The sequence below is a fragment of the Rutilus rutilus genome (assembly GCF_951802725.1).
Source record: "Rutilus rutilus genome assembly, chromosome: 12".
In the NCBI taxonomy this organism is placed as follows: domain Eukaryota; kingdom Metazoa; phylum Chordata; class Actinopteri; order Cypriniformes; family Leuciscidae; genus Rutilus; species Rutilus rutilus.
The window spans coordinates 16,299,952-16,321,283 of record NC_140217.1 but is presented as its reverse complement, the minus strand read 5'-3'; the positions used below and the strand labels follow the sequence as shown (position 1 = coordinate 16,321,283).

Sequence of the window (21,332 nt, the reverse complement as noted above, 5' to 3'; positions counted from 1 at the left end):
AACTCATACAGGTTTGGAACAACGTGAGGGTGAGTAAATGATGACAGAATTTTCATTTTTGGATGAACTATCCCTTTAAAGCAAAGGTTGAAACCAATTTAACAACAAACAACATTAATTTAACAACAAACATAACATTAATCAATACATTGACAGAACAGTATTGTTTTTTTTTGTCATTAACTATTAATGTATAAAAGAAACAGTGTCCAGTGGAGGAATGTCATTCAAATGTTGCCATGACATTTGCAAAATGGCTTTGACTGCATTCTTGCAGAGAATGTACCTCCAAGATCCATGAAAATCTTCTGAATTTCTTCTAAAGTATACTTCAGTTATTTTGGATACTCCATATTCAATGCGTTCATGAGTCCGAACAAGTATGCGTATGCTGCTGGCAGATCTGTAATGTCCTCAAGAACAATGGCCTCTTCCAGTATTGGTTGGTCACAGTTGGTAGTGATGTAACAGCGGCATATTCGACCACAGTAAGGACTCCGATCTTTACACCTTTGGTGCTGTGATCTACAGGATCAGTATCCTGGGAGAATAATTCATGGACAATAAAGGGGTATTAAAGGAAGTGTAAATTTAAATATAAAAACAACAACATTATTATTGATGGTGTTGTGTAAATAACCTGAATACATGTAAAACATAAATAGTTTAAAAAAGTGCCAATTTTTTGTATGAAAATGGTAATTTACCAGACGCATCTTGAGTAAACTTGTAGAGTTTTCATGCAGGAAAAGTAGCAACCCCTCAAGATCTATCTGTTCTTTTCCGATGTATGGTAATGTCATTCACCTAAAAAGAAAGAAAAAAAAACCAATCTATATATATATTTTTTTAAATCTGCTGATGCACTATGACCTTAACTCTTAATAATTTGACATAGGGATCTCAAGTGCTTTGGGAGTTAAAGGTACAGCACACCCAAAAATGATAATTCTGTCATCTTTTACTCTCCCTCATGTAATTCCAAATCCATATGACTTGGTCAATAACAAAGATTTTTTTTTAAGAATGTAGGCTACAGATTGCTCTTTTGTATGTACAGTGGCATCAAAAAAGTTTTGCCGAGTAAAATCACAAAATTTGTCAACAAAACATGCACTGTTTCCCAATTGACACAACTGAATGAAAAACAGACTGATATTATTATGAAGTTTATGATATTGATAACTGATATTATTAAGTTATTTACTTACTATTTTCCTCTCTATATGTGTTTCTTCAAAGTAGAATCTCATGACTGATTAAAGAACAACAGTTTTTTTTAAACAACTGCTTAACCTCTGAAATATGGAAAAACGCCACTGGTTCCTGCATGTCTTGAGACACCATTTTGAATGAATGCAAAAAGGCCTTGAAAACATGTCAAATGTCACTGTACGTAAATGACTGAAATTTGTTCTATCTTTCAAATTTCTCCTTTTGTCTTCTGCATGAGAAAGGAAGTCATAATGGTTTAGAACACATGATATAATATACACATATTATACACATCATTTTAGGGTTAACTAAAGTTAAAAAAATTTTTTTTAATGGGTTTTCTTAAAGTAATATTTTCAATGTGATTAATAACATTAACATAATAACACAATAACATTAAATTGGACAACAAATGTAATTATATAGATATGAAAATATGAAAAAATGTGCAAACTTGCATTAATGGTTTTATTCAGAAAGCTGTTAATACTGCAGTATTTTGAATATATTAAAGGATCTTAAAAGAGTAGGCTGGCTACCTGTTCATCCAGCTTGGATATTGTGTACTTTTCTCTACTATGGAAGTCAATGGCTACGTCAACTGTTTGATTACTAGCATTCTTTAAAATATCTTCTTTTGTGTTCAACAGAAGAAAGAAACTCATACAGGTTTAGAACAACTTGAGGGTGAGTAAGTGATAGAATTTTCATTTTTGGGTGAACTATCTCTTTAAGACTCCCTTATTGGAGGACATTTTCAGGCTGATGGGCTTTACAACGCGACGTCAAAACATTTGCATTGAAGAGTTGCATTTTCTGTTGAATGAAATTCTGTAAAATAAACGTATGAATGCTTTGCTATGTAATTCAGGACAGTGGTAACAGGTGACCCTTCCTCCATGCTACGCACTACGTACAGACGTAAACACGTGCTGTTCCTGCTCACAGGTTTCTATTCACTTCTCCATCCCTCTCCTCCCGCATCATTCAGCAGTAGCAGAGATGGCGGAACCCGCCACAGCAACGCTTTCTCCGGCCATGAGCCCGAGCTCCGAGCCTCCGTCCGGCACACACTCTCCCACGGCAGGCGGAACACAGCGGCTCCTGTTTACGCATGACCTGGTCTCTGGAAAACACCGCGGGGCGATGCGTTTTGGGCTCGTACGGATGATTCACGGCGAGGAGGATTTTGAAGATTCGGACTCTGAGATTGACGGTGATGGCGGAGGGAGAGGAAGTGGTGGCTGCGGTGGAAGAGGTGGAGGCGCTCCCGGTAACTCCGACAACGAGAGCGGGGCGGCGGACACACGGTCATGGCCTCTCGGTAGAGAATTCGTGCGGGTTCAGTGGTATCCTGAAGGAACGAAGCAGGATATTCGGGAAACACAGGTAACGTTACTGAACGGCGCTGATGATTTGTGCGTATTGTTCTTCCTTTATAGCCATAAAGCCAACCACAATGATCAGCAACTCAATATTTCACTCTCGTTCTCTGTCGCAATGATTTAAACGAGGCCGAGATCTCGTTTATAGTCTTTTACTTTCATCAGAACATGACCAGGATGATGTAATTTGATTGATGATGCCCAGAATGCCGTAGACAGCCCACAAGGTTTAGGGATTCGGCCGCTGAATCTAACATATGATCGTTAGCCTATCGAAAGAGCGCAGTGAGCTACTTACGAAAACACTTAAACAAGATAATTTATTACATTAAGCGTTCAGGACTAACATGGAAGCTGTGAACAGTTAAGTTTTTAATCTCTAGATTGTAACGAGTCATTGATCATCATTTGTGTAGCCAAACATTTATTCAGGCGTGGACAGTATAACGTTATCACTGGTCAATAAAGAGTGTTTGTATCCAGCTCAGCCAGCAGTAAACAATGTCAGTACACAATAATGTCAGTGCACAATAATTATGGCCAGTTAGGCCTTCCTCTGATGTTTCTGGACCTTCAGTGTCTTATTTTGTTGAATGGTTTTCAGATAGATTTTTGTGTCCGTTCTCTGTTAAAGCATGGACTAGCCCTGACCAGAACTCACCATTTTATTCTCCAGCTCTCAGCTGTAGTTTCAGAATAAAACACTGTGAATGAGAATACAACACTGGACAGCTGTTGTTCCTAACAAAGACATACCATCAGGCTGATAACCACCCCACCCTTCAATGCATGGTTAAGGCCTACCAGTACAGGAATGAACTACAATTGACTAACCCCCCCCCCCCCAAAAAATCTGTAGATTGTGTAGTTGTTTTCATACTAACATAAATGTAGCTATCTTAATGTTTCTGGTGCCAGTGCAGAATTATTTGTTTAAAACCAACTCAGAAAAAGATGCACACAATGCACATTTTTAACAGAAAAGAGTATCCATACTCTTCTCTGATTAGAATGTGTAGGCCTAGATGTTTTACTTATTTTTGAAAAAGGTGGTGGTATTTTTTTTTTTTTTTATTCATGCATGTAAAGTGTTCTGCCAGTTGTACAAATAAATGTAGGCCTAATTATAGATCTACACAGTATAGCTTTCTCACCACAGAAAAGACAGCAATGCTCATGACTAATCACATTTACATTTAAACATTCATCATTTATATTTTAACAATAATACTGTATATGGAGTCTTACAGGATCTTTTCCATGTTTATTTAAATTCCTACTTCTTATCGTGGCCTGTATTACCGTAATATTCCATTGTCTTTACCATTAGCAAAGGGCAATACTGTATGAAATGTATTGTTATCTGGCATATTTAACTTTTTCGGCACATGCACTTTATGCTTTAATTTGGTATGTGGTGTCTGCGATGCAGCATTCAAGCTGTCAGGGACCAGAAGCATGTGTCAGCAGGTGGTCTGCTGGGAAAAAGGACCCAGTGGGCAGAACCATCCAGTTCAGAAGCTCTTTATTTCTTTTCTTTTGGAAAGCTTTTGGACGGATGTTGGTTATGCTAATGATGACTTTCCTTGTCCTTGATAAGTAATTAGCATCTCCTTCCTATCCAAGCAAAGTTTTCTTCCTTGCTCTAAGTGTTCAGGCTCAGAATGACAAGGCTTAGTACATATGGAGCTTATAATATGACAAAATGATTTGAATTTGAATTGTGTAAATTTGAATTATTTGCAAGTGTAATCTAACAAAATTGAATTTTAGGTGGTAGTTTAAATAGTTCTGAATTAGATTTTTTTTTTTTAACGAATATTGAACATTTGAAATTTAACAAATTGAAATGTTTTTATGGCTGAATTTTATAGACATGTATTTTCAAACAGCTAGTTTTTTTGTTCTGAATTCTTATACTGCAAATATTCAGTTTAAAAAAAATACAGATTCAAGTTTTCAAGATGAAGAAATTCGGAACTTCAAATTCAGTTTTCTAAAATTCAATCTCAAAAATTCAAACTCAAAAATTCAGATCTTACAGAAAGTAGGTCACAGGTCATCCACAGGGAAGAGTAAAGGATCTCAGATAAGTCGAACAGAGCATTTTGGCTGCACTGCAGTAGTTTTCTGCCGCAAACGCGGTGGTGGTTCAAGAGAATCCGTGTATCTTTCGTGCAGTCGTTTTTTAAATTTAATATTAAGAGTAGAAAAATGAGAAAACAGCTTGAGTATTAGATTTCTAATATTCTAGTAATAATAGTCCGCTGCAGCAGTTGCATGGAGCTTACAAAACCTAACGCGTGTATTGCAACTATAGGCTACATTTCATTTTCTCATCAAACAACTAGACAAACGAATGGCTCGGTACAACAGAAGAGCCTAGACAGGGCTTTTTCTCTGTGTAGACCAGCAGTTGGTCTGAATTTGCTATAACCTATAGGCTAAAGTCACGTTTTATCATGAAACACGCTGTGATTTATTCCAAAGTGACTCAGGCATATATAATGCATTTAACGTTAAATAATCTAAATGCTGACTTTCAAAAGTAGGCGCGCCAAGAAGGCTATTCTCTGTATTTTTATTCATTTTTGGTGAGCGCCAGAAAGATCTAAAGAGACCGAGACGCGCTAAAGCAGCGCATCATGTTGTTTTATTTATTTTTCAATGGCATGATATTTTGTATGTACACAAATAAAAATATACATTTTACTGTTTCGAATGATGTCATATTATCTGTATGACTATAAATAACAGAGTAGCCTATTAAGTTATTTCCCAGCAGTGGAACAAATCCAAGTGATGGCGCAGGCGCATCGCGCTCTCACACAACATAGTATCAGTTCTGGCGTTGCTTCATATCGCAGACTGCTCATTATCAAAATGAAACACAGTCAACTAAAAATATAAAAAGTTATTCTGCCTAATTTAATTGGTCTGTTGTACAATATAAAGGGCAAGCTGTGCCGCACACAGTCCTACTTGTTATTCCAAACATTTCCCTTGCTGTGAATACGCTGATTTAGCCTATACGTGTATTTTGGGACTCGACTGAAGTATGACGCCTTTTTATTTGTATTATAATATAATATATTAAAATACATAATCTTCTGAGTTTTATGATGTAGGCCTTGTGTGTTTTATTTTAATTAAAATGTATTATAATTTACATCTCAAAAGGATGCGATTTGTGCATTCTCTGACATTACATTTATTTATTTCATTAATATTGATTATCAATTGATGTTAAACAAAACTTATTTTCTCTGGCAACTAAACTTCCAAAATAAATAATAATAAAAATAAATAAAAATAAAATAAAATAAAAACTTCCAAAGCAAAGCCATTGTGCGTTCTCTCCGCGCTCCACAGCTTTTCCACACAGATTTTGAGAATTGGCCAGCTAAAAAAAATAGGCCAAAGAAGTAGACTAGACTAACGGCTAGTGTCCGGGAGATGCGAGGTACGTTCATATTTATGAAATAAACATAACTGATTTTGTCTACACCTAAATACATTTCCAAGGACCCCCTAATAATAACAATGATTAAGCCCAAATGTGGGTGGGTGTAATGAACACAATATGTTTGTTTGTTTTTTTGCCCACATGGTCTCCACTCTATGCATTTTGTAATAATACAGCAAAATTATTTTTTCAGATTTGAAAAAATTTGCCAGAAAATAAGTAGCATGCACCTGAATGCAAGTCACACCGGATCATGTTGAGAGAGAAACGCGCGCGCGTCAAATCATCATAAAAAAACGCATTTTAATATTAGCCTATTCAGCAATAGTGTAAAAGACCTGTAAATAAAATACAACATTTACATTATAAACACTATTAACATGTAGGCTATGTGTTGCCTATTTTACTTTCCCTTACTGTATGACAAATCTTTAAATGAATGCAGAAAACAACAAGAATGAAAAATAAGTAGCCATGTATAATAAAACAATATATAGGCTACATAGCCTATAAAAATAGCCTATATTGTGCCCTTTATTACAAACAACATTTAGCCTATTTTAAATGCCAAACAAATTTATTTACATCGAAACGGTCCGCATCTCTCATTCAGTCAAAAGTTTTCATATTTGCAATGTAACATGTGGATGCTAACTATTAATATAAAGAAGGCGTCATACTTCAGTCGAGTCCCAAAATACACGTATAGGCTAAATCAGCATATTCACAGCAAGGGAAATGTTTGGAATAACAAGTAGGACTGTGTGCGGCACAGCTTGCCCTTTATATTGTACAACAGACCAATTAAATTAGGCAGAATAACTTTTTATATGTTTGGTTGACTGTGTTTCATTTTGATAATGAGCAGTCTGCGATATGAAGCAACGCCAGAACTGATACTATGTTGTGTGAGAGCGCGATGCGCCTGCGCCATCACTTGGATTTGTTCCACTGCTGGGAAATAACTTAATACGCTGTTATATATAGTCATACAGATAATATGACATCATTCGAAACAGTAAAATGTATATTTTTATTTGTGTACATTCAAAATGACTACAAAATATCATGCCATTGAAAAATAAATAAAACAACATGATGCGCTGCTTTAGCGCGTCTCGGTCTCTTTAGATCTTTCTGGCGCTCACCAAAAATGAACCAAAATACAGAGAATAGCCTTCTTGGCGCGCCTACTTTTGAAAGTCAACATTTAGATTATTTAACGTTAAATGCATTATATATGCCTGAGTCACTTTGGAATAAATCACAGCGTGTTTCATGATAAAACGTGACTTTAGCCTATAGGTTATAGCAAATTCAGACCAACTGCTGGTCTACACAGAGAAAAAGCCCTGTCTAGGCTCTTCTGTTGTACCGAGCCATTCGTTTGTCTAGTTGTTTGATGAGAAAATGAAATGTAGCCTATAGTTGCAATACACGCGTTAGGTTTTGTAAGCTCCGTGCAACTGCTGCAGCGGACTATTATTAGGCTACTAGAATATTAGAAATCTAATACTCAAGCTGTTTTCTCATTTTTCTACTCTTAATATTAAATTAAAAAAACGACTGAACAAAAGATACACGGATTCTCTTGAACCATCACCGCGTTTGCGGCAGAAAACTACTGTAGTGCAGCCAAAATGCTCTGTTCGACTTATCTGACTTCCCTGTGGATGACCTGTGACCTACTTTCTGTAAGATCTGAATTTTTGAGTTTGAATTTGAGATTGAATTTGAGAAAACTGAATTTGAAGTTCTGAATTTCTTCATTTTGAAAACTTGAATCTGTATTTTTTCAAACTGAATATTTGCAGTATAAGAATTCAGAACAAAAAAACTAGCTGTTTGAAAATACATGTCTATAAAATTCAGCCATAAAAACATTTCAATTTGTTCAATTTCAAATGTTCAATATTCGTTTAAAAAAAATCAAATTCAGAACTATTTAAACTCCATAAGTACACGGGAAGATCGGTCTGCTTCTGCTCTACATCTCATCTGTTCAGCAGATGTCTCTGACCAGAGTAATCAGGGATTGCATTTTTGTTATGTATGTTTCATCCTATTTCTTGTACTCATCAAATGGCTACAAACAGGAAAGTGATGGAAAATAGTCTGTTCATGAGATCTTTACAGTATTTATATCACCAAAGCAAAATTTTCAATATAATTTCTAAATAATATCTCTATTATGTATCAGCGATATTCAGTATTGGTAGTGATATTATCCTTGTAGCTGAGACTCTTCAGGATAATTTATTTGTCTAGATTGAGTGCAGTCATGATAGGCCATTCCATCATTATGTCCATCTCTGCTTTGCATTAATGCAGTATTATGCCATCATATTAATAGCCCAATACGTTAATATTTGAGCTTTCTTTGTTGCATAGGTCTTAAAGGTTTAGCAGCAGACTGCTTGAGCTGAGGTTTGCTCTATTGCCATTTGCCATGCCACTGAGTCTTTAATTGACTTAAAGGTAGGGTAGGTAATCCTGTTCAGAAACACTTTTTTTTATACTGGGTGAAATGGTCCTTCCATCCTGATAGTAGTCAATACATTATGTGTTTAGAAAAAGGAATGAAAAAAATCAGACCTCTCTAGCAGCTGCAGGACAGTAAAAACTCTGACCAATCACTGCCATTCGGTGCGAATGTAAAGAACCAATCAGATGCCTTCATGTCTCGTGCCTGAGCCCCACTGCGCGCGCTGCCCTGCGTGCACTCATCACATGTCACCGTTCCCGGAAATATTCAGCTCAAAGCACCTGCATGCAGTCAGCGAAGGCAAACAAGGCAAAAACTACTTCCTCGGACCCTGCCCGCACTCTTGAACGACCTCCTCTGCTTCGCCCTCAACCCCGGACCTGTCCTCGAACCGACGATGCGGTACTTGTCTCCGGACTCGGAGTGTACGTTAGTCTTCATTAGAGTCAACAATGTTTTCATCATGGAAACTCTTACATGCAAAACACCGTATATGTTATGAATCTTACACGAAATTCACCTTCATCACAGTGTAACTGATGGTAATGGAAAAACGTGTATCAATGCAACCTGTTTTTAGTTTTGCCTTATAAATATAGCTTGTTACCGAATGAAACTTTACCATTATCGATATGCTAGCTTGATAGTGAGTACTAAAAGAAATCTTTTTTGTTTATATTCATAGTGATAAAGTTAGGTATTTTATTACATGTGATTCTGACATGATGTCACTGTATGTACTGCGCTCCTTCCTCTCCACTCGTCTCAGGTAATAAATGCGTCTTGTTCCAGGCTGAGCGTTTGGCGTCGCGCGTTCATGTGTTTTGGGGGCGTGGCTTTGGAAGGAGCTCAGAAGGGAGGGGGTGGGAGTGAATGGAAATAATGAGCTGTGTTTATTGCAGATTAAAAGGTCTACAGTCACTCGATTTTTATATTTTCTTTTTCAGAGTACTTACATTTTAATTATGTATTGGTATATAAAGACAGTTTAAACAAATTTGGAATGTTTTTTTTTTAGAAAAAGGATTACCTACCCTACCTTTAACTGTAGTTTGAAACCTAGACTCTCACTCATGTTCTTTCCCCTTTCATTTTACTTTCAAAGTATGTTTGTTGGTCCATTTTTAATCCCGTAAAACAAAGGTTGTCTTGTTTTTTTTTTATAGTTTTTGTCCATGTGTAGATAATTAATCTGTAGTAGTAATTGTGGATCTGATCAAACAGGTTAGGACACCCTGCCAAGGACCCATGTGCATGTCAGTTCAGCTTTGTATTAGAAAGATGTGTGCAAAGTGTCACCAGGGTTTTTTTTTTTTTTAAACCAGGAATTAAGGGTGGGCGGCGAGATGACCATTATGTTATATCTCTATATGAGTCATTTTATTTCACAATAATGATCACAATATAGTAATTTTTGCTTTAAATAATATCAAAAGTTGGATACCATAGACATTTTATAATTTGTCACCATTGTTAATATCACAAAAAACTAATACTAGCCAAACTAAATAAATAAAAAAACCCACAAGCTTACTGAAGACGTATCACGAATCAGTGATACAAAAATGAACAAATAAACAAATTACAAGCAATAGGACAAAAAATAACTAAAATAGACCTACATGAAAAAATTCAAGCATTAAGAAATGATACATAAATTGTAAATGTATAAAAAAAAAAAAAACTGCGTGGTCATCACTGTGTAAATTAAATATACATTTGTTCTTATTAAAGTTACAAAAAGTGATTTAGTCAAGAGCAGGTAGTGATTTTCTCTCTTTTGTTTGATTTTTCTCTCTTTTGTTTGATTTGTATGAATGACAGACAGCAGGAATATTAGGCTGCTGTCACTTTAAGAGCTGACCGGAACGGATCAATATACTGTTACACGTGTTTTCTTTTCTCAACTGTTTACGTTCACTTAAGGCATAAATGACTGTATATAGGATACTTGCAAAGACAGGCATTTTGACAATACAAGTGTGTGTGTGTATTTAACCGTTCAAAGCCAATAAAGTGGCAAAAATAATAAGGTGCTTACTGAGCAGTGGTTTCACGTGCGTGCATCTCTCAGCGCACATATAGCGAAATGAGTTCTGTTTCGCTGCCTATTGCGCTTCAACGGTTTAAAATCACTTGTTTTAAACCACTATGCTTAAAAACGTATGCAGACGATAAGCTTTTGTGGCCATGGGCGCAGCACAGCAAGATCACGTGAGTGTAACCGCGAAAGAGACGATAGTCTAAAATCTCTACTGGTTGACACATTTCTATCAGTTAATCGTATCTACCGGTATGTCGCCCACCCCTCACCTAGACCCCATTTGCAGCTCACAGGTAGACCAAGCTTATGCATACAGTCATAATATACAGATTCTGATTGGCACTTATACAAGGAAAATTATTTGATGTTTAATACAGCTATGTGGAGCATGTTTTTGAACCAGTGAGATTTCCCTGTTGGCAGGACTACCCAGTGCAACTACAAAATTGAAACTGAAACCAAGTGATTTACAAAATCCTGTTGGTCACAGTTGTGGCTGGTTAAGACTGTGGCTGGTTGATTTAAAGGGGTCATATAATGCCATTTTTGTACAAGCTAATATGATTCTTTAGGGTCTAAATTAAAAGTTTGTAATATACTTTCATTAAAAATTCTCATTAGTATTGTAAGAAAACACTAATTTTACCTGGTCAAAAACAGCTCTGTTTTCAGCACGCCGTTTAAGTGCATGTGTCTTTAAATGATAATGCGTTTTGCTCACCCCGCCCCTCTGTTCTGTGCGTACACCGTTTGTAATAATAACACAATAACCATAACGCGTTGTTCATTATAAACGTGGGATTATGAATTATATTGAGAACGTCGTACATAGAAAACATGCCGTAATGTACCCTGAGTGTAAACCTTAGCCACATTCATCGTGAAGCGTGCTAGCGATTTGCAAAGATTAATATAAAGATTAATATAAAGGTTAATAAAACGTTACACTCACTTCAGTTCTTCTGGAGGTGCAGCAGGAACACGAATAGTTAGTACCGATCCTTTTTTCAGGAGCAGCTTCTTAGCAAAACCAGCTTTATGCTGACCCTCGTTTGTAAAGCAGTCTGGTGTGTGAAATGATTTGCGCAAACATGAAAGCATTGACGTTGATCGTGGGGAATATTCCCTTCGAAAACAAAACTCAGCCACTGCGTCTTAAGCGGTTCGGATTTAGGAACATCAAAATTACTGCTGTGTTCCTTATTGCACCCAAGAACAGAACACCACAATCGATTAGACGCCATTCTGCTCCAGCGTATCAACAATGCGGACTATGATGACAGCTCGCTCACGAGCGAGGGCGGGTCTGTGTTGAAACGCTGCTGTCAATCAACAATCGTGGGAGGGGCGTCCGATCTTGTGACGTCACAAGATCGAACGGCTTGATTTGAGACGGGAAAACATATAAGGAGATAAAAAAAAAAAACCCTGGATGGATTTTTAGCATTTTATGATGGTTGTGTACAGGCACTGCCAACACACATTTCAGGACAATCAACTTGTAAAAGTGCATGTACCATTATATGACCCATTTAACACTGAAGAGCTAACTTGCATTGCTGCTTGTTGTGAATGTGATAAAGCACAATGCAAGGACTCTTTTCCTCTGTTTCTCACATTTAAGGTCAGAAAACATCCTCAATCTTTCAGGGTCATTTCACTCATTTGTATGGGGTCAGGTTGTTTTCAGTAGTTTTGCATCATAATATAGCCCAGTTCTGTGGATGTTGTTTGTTTATTTATTTGTTTGAACAATCCTAGTGTGAACCAGTGGCCCAGTTTGGCAATAGGTAGTATTTAACTGCTACTTAACACTACTAATTGCTTACTACAAAATCAACATAATGACAGGAAGATTTTAATCAATGAAGTAAGGCATTTAAACAGACAGGGAAGGGGCGTGTCCTTTTAAGGCGTGGTTCTTGTAGTGCTGCAGTGTTCTGCTGCAGTCCCTCCTTCTTTGCTCCAACGCACATGTACAGCATTTTGTTCATTTGCACATGAAGTTTAAACAAACATACAATGAGCAGATTCTTATTGATTTTTGTAATTGAGCCTTGTTTTGGGCTCGAGCAGTGAAGGTTACTGAAAACTGAATAAAATATGAGCCTGTTTTACTGAAAAAGGTTCACAAATTTAGGACCATAATATGTGACATTTTAACATGACATAACGTGGCACTTTTTTTCCCAAGAATGAAAGAATAAACAACAAGAATTAAACTTATTATCAGGAAAATATCATTTTTTTTGTGTGTGGAATAAGTACCATCTGTTTTTGTTATTGTACTGTCAGTGATCCATTCAGCTCTCTTCAGTGTGTTGTTTGTGTGCATGTGTGGATGAGAAAGAGAGACATTGCTGGAAATGCTGGGATAACTGCCCATTTTACTCTCCACATCCTACCTGACTGTGCATTACCACATACTGCACTGCTAGGTGCTTAAAAAAAATCCTGCTGTGAGCCAGAGCTGAACTGGAGGTATTTGTAATCAACTAGTTCTAGGCTTCTACAATTTGCAAAAAACAGGATTGCTCTTTCTAGAAAAGTCATGTTGTGAAATTGCAAATAGGATGCACTCGAAAACGAAGACAGCTTGAGTCTAGTATCTAAATTATTTGTAAAGAACACCATTGTCACTCATTCACTCTTTCTAGTGTTCTCACCCCACACTTCATGAACACAAATGGGTATTAATAGTAGTATCCTACCCTACCCTCACAAGAGACAGAATGAGCCCAGGGCCTGATATGAATCACAGCTAGTATTATTTTACTATGGAGGTAAACTAACTGCATCTGTAAAGGACTGCAGGATGTGATTTAAGGATCATTTGAATTAATTTGGTTTGATGAGTCAGAGTAAAACTGGTCCCATTTGGAGTCTGTAATGTGAAAATATCTTTGGAGTAAATGCTACAGATGCTTAAACAATGAGATCAGATCAATGTCCCCTGAGATTTTTCTGGATGGCAGCTCATCAGGACACAGCATGAATCCTGAATACATGATTGCAAAAAGAAGGTTGCAATGTCCCATCTGTCTTTTGTCTTAAAACATCTTTCCTTTGTTTCTCTCATTCTGTCTCTTTCTCACCCCTGACTCAGCTGTGGGGGTGGGGCTAACCCTATAGATTGCCCAATAAGACAATGGGCAATCCCTGTACTGTGGCTTTGTTATAGATGACCATTTCAGCACATTGATCAATAAACATGTTTCCCTGTTACAATTTCAGATTTAAATAAATGTAAGCTCTAAAATGGACAAAACTGATCTGTTTTATAAAATGCATTCATTTTCAGATGTTTCAACAAATTTAGTCCATATTGCCTTTTATTCTTGTTGTTGTTTTTCTATTGTATTAGATGTAGTCTCAAAGGTTTAATTTTAAGCTACCTTTTGGTTTTTGTCAACTATATATTCTCCTGACCTATTCAGAATACTTTTCATATGTTCAATATTCTTGATTTTTTTTGTGTTTCACTTCATCTCTCTTTCTCTTTGGTTCTTAATGTATTTTGTCTGTTCTTTACAAAAAACTGATATACTACATTCCTTCTTTTGTTGTTGTTGCTAAATCTGTTTATTAAACTTTTACAATAACAGGATACAGGTACAAGAAAATAGGGAAAAATATTATTCCCACTCCACCCCAACCCCAAACACAAAGGGGGAAAACAATGCATAACTATAGAGTGCATGTTAAGCATTTGTAAATATTAAGTATATAATATAATATAATATAACATATATATATATATATATATATATATATATATATATATATATAGGGGGGGGGGGGGGGGGGGGGGGTATTTTGAAATTTGAAAAAATAATTTTGAAAAAATAAAATTTGAAAAAATACATTTGAAATTTCGTTATTTCAAATGTAGGCGCGTTGCGCGTGGTGAGCGCGCTCATCCGCCGGCGCGACCACAACATTGTCCAACATCAAATGGCAAACGTAATGCAAGCGGAACGAAACTGCTCGTTATTGTGTGGTTGACGGACCGTTTATCAGTTTGGACCAAAGCAGCGCGAGCCGATCTTGATAAAGCGCCACACTGTTACTACACAGCGCTAATAAGAGATCCAGTAAAGAAAGCATTTGAATTCGCCACAGAAGTAATAACATCGCTGCGAGATCTAGTGAGAAGCATTCACATTACTCCGTTATTAACGGATCAAACAGCGCTGACGTGGAAACCAGGAAGAAACATTGTGGCATGAATGAACTATCCAGTGTAGATCAGCAACATTCACCATGGATTTACTGTAGTAACACTAACTGCAACCATGTAAGTTTGGCAGGAATAGGCTATAATGCCTTCAAGTAACATTACGTCGGTTTTATTTTGACATTATGAATACAATTGCTGCCCTCAAATGTTAATCATTCTGAACTAAAAATAAACCTTTGTTTATAACTACTACAATATTTTTTCCAAGGAGCTGTTTTGTTTTATATGCTCCTAAAAAGAGTCAATTATTGCTCCAGAATTGCTCGAAGTAAAAAAAATATCATACTTTATGATGTTAGTTTTAATAAAAAAAAGAATAAAAAAATTTAAATCAAGGAAATTTCTCTGGCATTTCTTTCTTTTTGCTGTATCAAAAATGTACCAAACCGAACCGTGACACAAGTGTATCGTATCGAACCGAACCGTGAATTTTGTGAACCGTTACACCCCTACTGTTTACACAACAGCTGATGCGAGAGTAAGTGTAACATAAAGCAATTTGGCAACTAATTTAATCTCTTGTTGCATGGGATGCGCCGCATACCTGGACCGCATATGCGCCGCATAATCTAACATGTATGTATACGCATAACTCTGTGTATGTATGTATGTGTGTATGTATGTATGTATGTGTGTATATGTGTGTGTGTGTGTGTATGTATGTATGTATGTATGTACAGTGCCCTCCACAATTAATGGCACCCCTGGTAAATATGATCAAAACTGGCTGTAAAAAATAAATCTGCATAGTTTATCCTTTTGATCTTTCATTCAAAAAATGTGCAAAATTCTAACCTTTCATTGAAGTAAAATAATTGAAAGTGGGGGGAAATCACATTATGAAATAAATGTTTTTCTCCAAAACACGTTGGCCACAATTATTGGCACCCCTAGAATTTTGCCCTATATATATATATATTTTTTTTTTTGATATAGGAATTGTATGATCTGCTTTTTTGAGTTGAATTTGGTTAAATTTGGCCTTTGTTAGAGTGGGTCAGTAACAGGATCTCAAGGATGCCCCAATTAACAGATAGAGCTGTCCTGGATCCAGATTTAGTGTTTAACCCAGTAATAACAGATTTTCTCATGTTCATGTATTACACATACACTTGGTCAGGTTGTTATTTGTTGCATTGTTTCTACCATAGTTTTATGATTTTGACAACCAAATTATATGAAATATTTCCAGATCAGCAGATATTGTAAAGAATATTCAGACCTAATAGTATATGACACTTGTAATGGATTTTTCCCTGAATCTGACTATCTGGGTCTCGTCTACAAATCGACGTCCCCTAACGTCTACTGTCGACGTTTAGTCTATCTGGGTCTCGTCTACAAATCGACGTCCCCACTCAATAGTCTAACTTGTTTTCCCTTACTAACTAGTTCTCTTGCTGCGCAGCATAAATGATAAACGAGACAGACTTCAGTAAATGTCCCTCAGATGGTTTATTCAAACGGCCGGGAGTTCTCGAGCAATACTCAGAGATTCTCGGCCCAACATAAGAATACAATAGGCTTTATAGGGTAAAGCCAGACACATCAAAATAGAATCATCATGACTAACATGTCATGCGCTATCAATATGATTGGTTAAATTGTTTAAAACTGGCCCCCCCTTTCATTACCCTTTGTTAGCTACATCAGCAAAATATCAAAAACATTGTAAGGGGTTAATATTTCAGACAATCATTTCACAATACAGTCAAAATAAACAGGACATTGAGTCCTTTTTCAAAGTTCCATTCGACCAAGGTTACATTGAGTCAAAAGTTTGTTAGAAGGTTAGATCATATCGAAAGTTCGTCTGGTGGCTACATCCTAAATAAAAGGAAGTAAAAGTTATCCTGTTTTATTGTTAGATCTGGAATGGAAAGTTAGTCACCATCAGACATAAAAATGGGAAGTGTAATAAAAATCTAAGTTCAGATTTTCATGGTTAGTAACATAATTAATCTTATCTAATTAAAATCTACTGCACACTATTCAGTGTCTCATGAATAGATGTTAGATTAAAATTATTTCAGTAAATCTGAATCTGATGTTCCAAAACTAGACTGAATTTTTAAATACCCAAAGCATGTTTATGAGCATTTAGCAGATGTACATCAGGTCAGATATATCTAAACTCTTCTTGATACATAGACTAAGCCCTCGCAATCTTCCTCTGAGTCCACACTTTCGTGACATGACGCTGCTTTGACTGTCTGGTAGAAGTCTGCTGCGTAGCACTTGCGAGCCTGGCTAAAGTTTGCATTGCCTATTGGCTGCAAAGGGGGCGCTCGCAAGCACCCTTCTGAAACCTAAAATGACAAATGGGACATCCCACGGTCTTGTGAACTTGAGCATGCAAGTCCATTGAAGACTAAAAATGTACTGTTTAGTGTTATTTTGTAGTATTATTTTTCTTTATTAATTTTCATAATAATTTCATAATTTATTTTATGAGTCAGAGTATGTTGTACATGTGTGCTGAGCAGAGAGCTGGGAGAGTTATATATTTTGCTTAGAGGTATGTGTGCAATGTAACACGTTCACTGAGCAGAGATGTTCCACTGATGATGATACTTTAAATTCGTACAGTTGGCATGTTCCTTACAAGGAAAGGAATGTTTCAACTGATGCAAATGTACCACTAATGTATACACAGAGCAGAGGGAAAGTGGATTGTACCATGTGTAAGCATGAGGTATACGTTCCATTTTTAAACAGAAGCAACATGTTTTTCTACCTTACAAGGAAGTTGTAAGTCCCAGAGTGGTGTATATAAGCTCAATCTTACTGTACCACCTCAGAGAAACATAGAGGCATGACGGGGTGAGAGCAAGTTGAAACATAGAGGCATGATGGGGTAAGAGGATAGAGAAATGGGGAACAGAGAAGTCTGGAATGAAGACCACCTCTCACGTAGCCTTATTCTTAAATGCCTGTTTCTCTCTGTCTGATACATGTATAAAAAATAATAAATAATAAATCTCTTGGCAAACATATTTGGTTTAGCTTCCGTGATTCAACAATAATGGGGAAAAGCTGGATTTTCAAATCTACACCATAAGACTGCAAGTGCACATGGAGTGTGTCATTTAGGACAGGGCCACAGAGGTCATGGAACAGCAGTCAGCATTCTTTTTGCAGAGTCATGCTGTGAAAAATGTTAAATTATTTTCTGTTTTGATTAGGAGGAGAGTGAGGAGTCAAATGGAAATAAAGTTAAAGCTGAAATGCTCACACATATCTCTCTCTCTCTCTCTCTCTCTCTCTCTCAAATTCCTATTCTCTTAATTCTGTAGCTCAAACTTGAAGATCGGTCTATTGTGCCTAGAGACTTTGTCCGGCGAATGAATTCAAATGTAAGTTGTATTTTTATCACTTGTATTTAAAGACAAAACAATGTACAGAATAATAGAGAAAGTGTCTCAGAGGCTTTGACTTTACTAGAATGCCTAGAACTACTAAAACGTCCTGTTATGTAGAAAGGATTGTAGTATAGGTGTCTTCAAATGTTTTTTTTTTATGATGACAGTATCAGTACTTGAAGGTGTGGTTATTAATTTGTTCTTTGAATCCTGCAGGACAAACAGTGTGGCATTGTGACTAACATAAACACCAAATGTGCAGTGAAACTTGTAGGAACCAACTGTGTTCTATATCCTGTAAATAGCAAAGATCTGCAGCACGTCTGGGTGAGTTAAAAAACAAACAAAGTTATATAGTAGCCTATATAGGTTTTCAGTTTTAAGAGATTATTAATGAAAATTATAATAAAGGCAAAAACTAACAATGAAGAAATATTTCTGTTAATAAAAATAAAAGTGGGAGTTTGTAAATGGGCACTACATTATTAACTGTATATAAATTTATTTTATTTTCATTTTCATTTTGAATGGTCTTTTAATTCACATATAAATGCATACAAAGAGCACATTACAGTACAAATGGTAAACAGGGAAGCTTGTGCGTGCTTCATGCCCTCGAACAAACCTCCTTAGTTCTCTTGCAGCATGCATGTTTGAGCTTCCATGCTTACCAATCAAACCATGCTTACCTTACAAATTAGCTCTATGTCTAATTTCTATGCATATGTGTCAATATTTTTTTAAAGGTCAATTAAAGCTTCAATTAAATTTGTTATCTTGGTAACGAGAGGTTGCACAATGTCTTAAATGTAGGGAATGCTAATAATTGTGTTAGTTGAGGAGGAAAAAAATTATTCTTGTAGAGGGAACATTGTCATAAGGGATTAAAAATGAAAACTATACTGACACTCAATAACTAATATTAATAGTAATTTCCATAAATCTTAAATTGATGACTAATAGATAGTTAACTAACTATGTATCTGTGTTTTGTACCTGTCTACAGTCATTTATGTATGGTGACTACATTGTATATGATTTCTGGCTTGGAAAGGTGTATGATCTCAGCATCCAAATCGTTGTGAAGCTTTCCAACGGTGCACGGTAATGTAATCACAATATCTTATTACTTCACGTCAGTGTGGGTCATGCAGTATGATGCTGAACATGTTAAACCTTCAATCTTGTTCAAGTGCAACTCCATAGTTGAGAAGAAAGAATGCTACATAAACTGACTTTTTAGGATTCGTACTGAAGTGTTATGTTTAATACAATTAATTTTTTTCACTGTAGATGTTCTATGAGTGAGGAAGATGGTGCAAAACTCTATGATATTTACCCTCACGTCAGTGATGTGGTAGGTGCCAAGAATGTTTGTGTTCTTGTCTGCATTATCAATTATGTGGTCTTTTTTGTTGTCATAAAATATTCATTAGGGCTGGGTGATATAACGGTATTCCTAGTGTGTCAGCAGAAATATGCCGGTCAAGTCATTTTTATCTGCCCCAGTGTTATACTGTGCTATAAAAAACCTTTTCCCCCAGTTTCACAGACAAGGTTTAAGCCTAGTCCCAGACTAAAATGCATGTTGGAGCTGTTTTAACTGAAAGCAACTTGCACTGACATATTTTAATATATGTCAGTGCAAGTTGCTTTCAGTTAAAACAGCTCCAACATGTCATGTCAGTACCATTGTTTTGTTTCAACTGCCCACCAGTAATGTTTTTCTAACGCATGTTTATAAAAGTTACATAAATGTCCTAATTAACTAACAAGGCTCGAAATTGTGACCATTTTGGTCGCATATGCTCCTGAAATTTAATCTGTGCGACCTAAAAATATATTTGGGAGCATTTGTGCGAGTGCAAATAATGGTTGTGGTACGACCTCTTTTCATTTCTCTAAAAAACGTTTGCAAATTACTTCACAGTGTGTACCTTATGTGCGCTGATACGCGATGGCCGGACCATCATTCTATTCAACGTTATATAACCAATCCAGGGGTTTTCCTGCATTGAATTTTTTTTGGCGGCCGCCAAAGCCTTATTTGATCGGTGAATGATGTAGAATAGAATGACTGCTGCGCTTGACAGGGCGCATATATAAGTACGAGAGAGAGAGCCCCGGCCGCGCGCGCGCACTCTCACATCTTCAAACGTCTTCAAACAACTTCAAACAACGTCTGAATCGGTGTATAACAAAACGGCAACACTTTACAATAATGTTCCATTTATTAAATTATAGTTAACTACATTAGTTAACATGTACTATTAATAAACTGCACTTTGTTAATTTGTTAACCATTGTTAATGTTAATTTCAACATTTAGGCTACTAATAGCCTACATTATTGAAATATAATTTTTTTTATTTGTTAACATAGTTAATGCACTGTGAAGTAACATGAACGAACAATGAACAGCTGTATTTTTATTAACTAAGATTAACAAAGACCAATACAGCATATTAATAGCAATAGAGTGCCAAGTGCCAAGCAAAAAATGCAGGGACAGGTGTGTGGCGAACAAATCAGGTTCATCAGGTTAGATTATTAAGGCTTTTAATCGGCAGGATGCTGCTGGTCGTTCCACTCTATTGGCAGAGCTAATTATACGTCAAATATAACACCCCATACACCATCGCCAAAGAATAGCTTGCCTTCACTAAATTTAAACCTATGTTGCAGCTCATGGAAAAAGAACGGAGTTGCGATTAACATGACGTATGCAAATGACAAATCATGTGCCAATATCACCGGGGTGAGATGATATAGAGCCAGAAGACCAAATTTCAAATCTTGGCCACAGGATGTGTAAAGCCCCGGTGAAATGAAATCTGTTAATATATAATTTGTAGTTGTGGTGCTCCTTAATTTTTGGTGGGTGCTCCTAAATTTTTGCTGGTGCTCCTAACTTTTTGAAGTTGGGAGCACCAGTGCTACCAAGTAAAAAAGTTAATTTCGAGCCCTGAGTCTAATACTGGCTTAATCAGATCGTTTTATCTGTACAGAGTCACCACGTGGCTACACGGACACGATAAATAGTTCTGTATTATACATTTTTAAGGCCAGACAAGTAGTTTGTTGAGGGTTGATTTGTAAAAAAGGACTACACGGCTGCGCATATATATATTAAAA

The 21,332-nt window shown here is 36.4% G+C and overlaps 1 protein-coding gene across 2 annotated transcripts in view; it reads left to right on the top strand.

The window, feature by feature from the left end:
* The first annotated feature begins 1,934 nt into the window (after window positions 1–1,934).
* Window positions 1,935–21,332, top strand: part of ube2o (ubiquitin-conjugating enzyme E2O) — an 81,294-nt gene continuing 61,896 nt past the window's right edge. The window contains exons 1-6 of one of the 2 annotated variants that reach the window (XM_084424839.1): window positions 1,975–2,100; window positions 2,210–2,604; window positions 18,132–18,191; window positions 18,414–18,524; window positions 19,204–19,301; window positions 19,491–19,554. In XM_084424839.1, the coding sequence (XP_084280965.1) occupies window positions 2,218–2,604; window positions 18,132–18,191; window positions 18,414–18,524; window positions 19,204–19,301; window positions 19,491–19,554 (720 nt within the window). In that variant the 5' untranslated portion in view covers window positions 1,975–2,100; window positions 2,210–2,217. Of the gene's footprint in view, window positions 2,605–18,131; window positions 18,192–18,413; window positions 18,525–19,203; window positions 19,302–19,490; window positions 19,555–21,332 lie in introns of both variants that reach the window. The other variant, XM_084424838.1, reaches the window with a different exon arrangement.